The following is a 3803-nucleotide window of genomic DNA, read 5'->3' as shown; positions in this document are numbered from 1 at the left end:
AAAAACAAAAAAAACAAAAAAAAAAACAGAACAACAAGAAAAGTCATATAAAACTATTGCGGTAAATAAGGATTAGGATAAACAAATAGGCCGAATGGATGTTTATTCAGGGAGAAATAACTTACAACCTAGACAGATGAACACCAGGAAATTCAACCCGATCCTCTCCTGTCCGAGTCACACCAGAAAGAGAGAGCTCCTTCCTGGCCCCCTCCGACCTCCTTCCTCAGGTCACCTCCGCCCATCGCTCCACCCCCCCCAATGGGCTTGGTCAGTGCTACAGAAGGATTATCTCACTACATAAAACTGTTCAAACTTGAGCAGGCCTTGGCCCACAATGGCAGAGAGGCCTGGCCTGGGGATGCCGGGGTCACATTTATCTGCTACAGGAATGTGGCAAATGACTAATGAGCCTGCACTTCCTGGCCTGGGCCCTTGTACTGGCTGCTAAGATGGAACAATCCAGGAGCTGTCCTCACACTGGCCTGTGACAGTCAGTCAGCACCCAAGCGTGTCAGATCTGAAGGATCAGTGGTGCTTGCAAAGGAAAGTGGAGGAGGACACGGGCCCAACCTCAAGAGGGAAGCAAAGACTCCACACACAAAAGGTGACCTGGGTCCTCCTGCAGCCTCAGTGTGCTGGATGAGGGCTTTGGGCGTCAGAAGCGATGCCACGGCTGCGGGACAAATCGCATGTGCAGGTTGTGCTCCAGGGCCCCATGCACAAGACCAAAGTCATAGTTGACATGCACGTTGGGCAGAGGTGGAAAGTATGGTGCAGGCATAGGACGGAAGTTGATGGGGAAGTTGTGAAACGCAAGCCACACAGGTGGTTGCGGGAAAGGTGCATGCACAATGCGGAAAGCTGGCATCTGTCGGTGCAGGTGCCATGGTACAGGCCGTGGCAGGGCTCCCATATGCCGCACTTTCTTAGCTGGCCTCTCTAGTGGGGGCCCGATGCGTTTGCGTGTGTTCCCTCCATGCTTCCTTTTCTGCTCCTCTTCAGCCTTCTTTTGGATTTCCTCAATCAGCTTTTCATCATCTTCAGTGGGGTCGGTCCACAGGGAGCACCTGAAACACTGCTGGCAAGGGCATCCAGGAAAGCGAGGATGCTGGCAGAAGTGTTCATAGCCATCGATAGGAAGGCGACAGAGGTAGCACATCTGGGCACCGCAGCGGCAAGACATACGGTTGCAGCCTTCGGATTTGACGAGGCCGGTCCCACACTGGGGGCATTTTCGAACGCGAGCAGCAGTCATTTTTTCCTCTATAGATGTCCGGTACTTGACCTCATCCTTTTCAGCCAGCTCTTCACACGTGAGGCCAGTGTGCTCTTTCCAGAGTCCCTGACACTTCCTACAGGTCTCCTTGCTGCAGCGAGGATTAGGGCAGCTGAACCTCTCCACATCAGCGTCCAGCAGAGCAGGGTAGCTGCACGAGGGGCAGCGGACAAGCTCCTCACCACAGGCTGCAGCGACTTCTTCTTCAGCTCTGCGTTCATAGTATTTGTACAGAACGGCCTGGGGAATCACCCTCTCCAGTTCACTGGTGGGGAAGGAACTTGTGCAGCTGCCTTCCATGCAGCTTAGATCTGACTTTCCAGACCCGAACACTGCCTCTTGGGCATATCTGATGAGGCATTCCTTGCAGAACAGGTGAGCATCGGAACAGTGTGTCAGCTCCTCAAATGGAAACTCCCCATAGCAGCACCCACACTCAATCAGCTGTCCGTCCTGTTCATATTGTTCTCCATTCATTTTCCGGGCTAGCAAATAGTCTTCATGCTCTGCCATCTCTTTGATTTTCTGCTCATAGAATTCCCGCTCAAGCCGCACAGCTGGAAGGAGGTCGCTCAGCTCATAGGATCTACACCATCGTCGCTTGTTTCGTAAAAAGAACATCCTCTTTTCTATTTTTATTTCACCTTGTTCAAATTTGAAATCTATGAAAGAATCCTGGATCATTTCTTTTCTCTTCTTCCGTTTTCCACTGGCTTCAGGTGACAGCTCCTGCCATTTTTTAAAAGCATCAGAAAAGGCCTTCCGGGTGATCGCATAGTGTCCTTTGAACTCCTGTAGGGCCCACTTGATGTCTTTGCTGTTGAGCATCTTGAATTCAGCCATCAAGAGCTCAGCAGCTTGGAGGAAGCATTGCTTGTCAAGTGGAGTCAGTTTGGAATAGTCAAAAAAGTCTATGTTAGACAACTCCTCATCATCCTGGCTGGCAAGCAGGCTGCTGCTGGGGTGGGGAATGGTCTGGTCTTCTCTCTTTGGATAATCTGGGTTTTCCAGAAGAAAATTACAAAGTACATTCAAATCATAGTAGTTCTTCAAATGAATAAGCTCTTTGACATATCCATCTGCCACATCTGGAAATCTTGCCTCTGTTTCTTTCACTAACAGTGTAACCAGTTCTTGATCTATTGCCACAGCTCCTTGTCCCCACATGGTTTCCAAATTGGCCTGCTGAGATCCTGGCAGGGAGGAAGATGGCCCACGTTCCTCAACTTCTTCCAGAGGAAGGGCCAGCTGAGGGGAAGCAGGGCCTGGAATCCCCTCCTGCTGGGTCTCTGGGCTTGGAAAAGCAGGCTCTGGAAAATCATGGCTCAAGATGACAGGGCCCATTACTGCCTCAGAATGCTGCTCCTGGGGCACAACCTGTTTTGTTTTCTCCTGAGGCTGTGGATGCTGAGCCAGGAAGGATGGATGCTCAAGCCAGGGCCCTTCCTCCCTCACCCGGTCAGCTACTGAAATAGCTGGCTCTCCAGGGTTTGATGAGAGACCTGTCCCTGAGTCTTCAGAGGGTGGGGTCTGAGCTTCCAAAGGCTCAGTCTCCTGTCTAATGCTTTTCTGCTCCACATTGTGGTTGACAGTGGTGTTTGCTGTGTGCTGACTGCTTGGCCCAGGTTTGAATTCTTTTTCGTCACTTTCAAGGTCCAGAGAATCACCATACTCATCCTGAGGTTCCTCCTGTGCCCCAGAACCAAACAGTGAGTTGTTAGAAACGGGAAAATAGCTTTTGGTGTCTTCTGCATTATCTCTTCTAGACTTTCTAGGCCTGTCTTCTCCCAATCGGTTCCGATCTTGCTTCTGAACACTTGGTTTGATGCGATTGGATCGGGATGTCTGGTCTTCTTCATGATGCTCAGTAGCTGGGGTAACCAGCACTGGAATCCCTTCCTCATCAGAGGAATCAGATATGGTGATGGGCTCATGGCTGACACTCATCCGTCCCTGTCCCTGGTGGCAGTGAACGCTGTGGATGGGGATGACCTCCTCTTTGTTGTTTCCTTCTGCCATTTTTGAATACCTGTATAGAAGTAGGTGATTGTTAGTACCCAGTCACGGCCATCATCTGCTGCACAGGATCTCAAATTCAGGCTCAAAGGACAGATGTGCACACTAGCTCTTCACCAAGCCTCACACTCCTCCCATCATCAGCTTGGCTGGAGAATGAATGCCTCTACCTGAGTCAGACTACACAATCTTAATCAAGAAAACCCACAAGGTCCCCCTGCTCTCTCATTCCTCAGTTCAATAGGGACAGAATCCTGTGTCCACCTACCTTATCACTAACCCAGGTTCCCACTGCTAATGAAGCTGTACTCCAAGGACAGGACCTTAAATTGATATCCTCCTAGGACCCACACTGGCCCTGTACTTTTTAGTGTCAAACATTAGCAGACCATACCCTGTAGCCTCATTCAGTCTACAGTCCACCACCCTCATGGAAATCTGGCCCAGTACCGAATGTGTTTATTGAGAAGGTATGCTCAGTGATAATTTGGGTAAAGGCTGAAAACTA

The 3803-nt window shown here is 50.2% G+C and overlaps 1 protein-coding gene across 1 annotated transcript; it reads right to left on the bottom strand.

Annotated features, from left to right (window-relative positions):
• Positions 1–658: 658 nt before the first annotated feature.
• Positions 659–3298, bottom strand: LOC127238706 (E3 ubiquitin-protein ligase RNF216-like). Its single transcript, XM_051207377.1, has 2 exons — positions 3095–3298; positions 659–2968 (listed from the first exon to the last, which is right to left on the bottom strand). Exons 1-2 carry the CDS (start codon positions 3296–3298, stop codon positions 659–661), a joined length of 2514 nt encoding a protein of 837 aa, XP_051063334.1.
• Between the last annotated feature and the right edge of the window lie 505 nt (positions 3299–3803).

Source organism: Phodopus roborovskii, unplaced genomic scaffold (genome assembly GCF_943737965.1).
Source record: "Phodopus roborovskii unplaced genomic scaffold, PHOROB, whole genome shotgun sequence".
NCBI classification, from domain to species: Eukaryota; Metazoa; Chordata; class Mammalia; order Rodentia; family Cricetidae; genus Phodopus; species Phodopus roborovskii.
The sequence above is the reverse complement of the archived record's forward strand: the minus strand, read 5'-3'. Positions and strand labels throughout refer to the sequence as shown.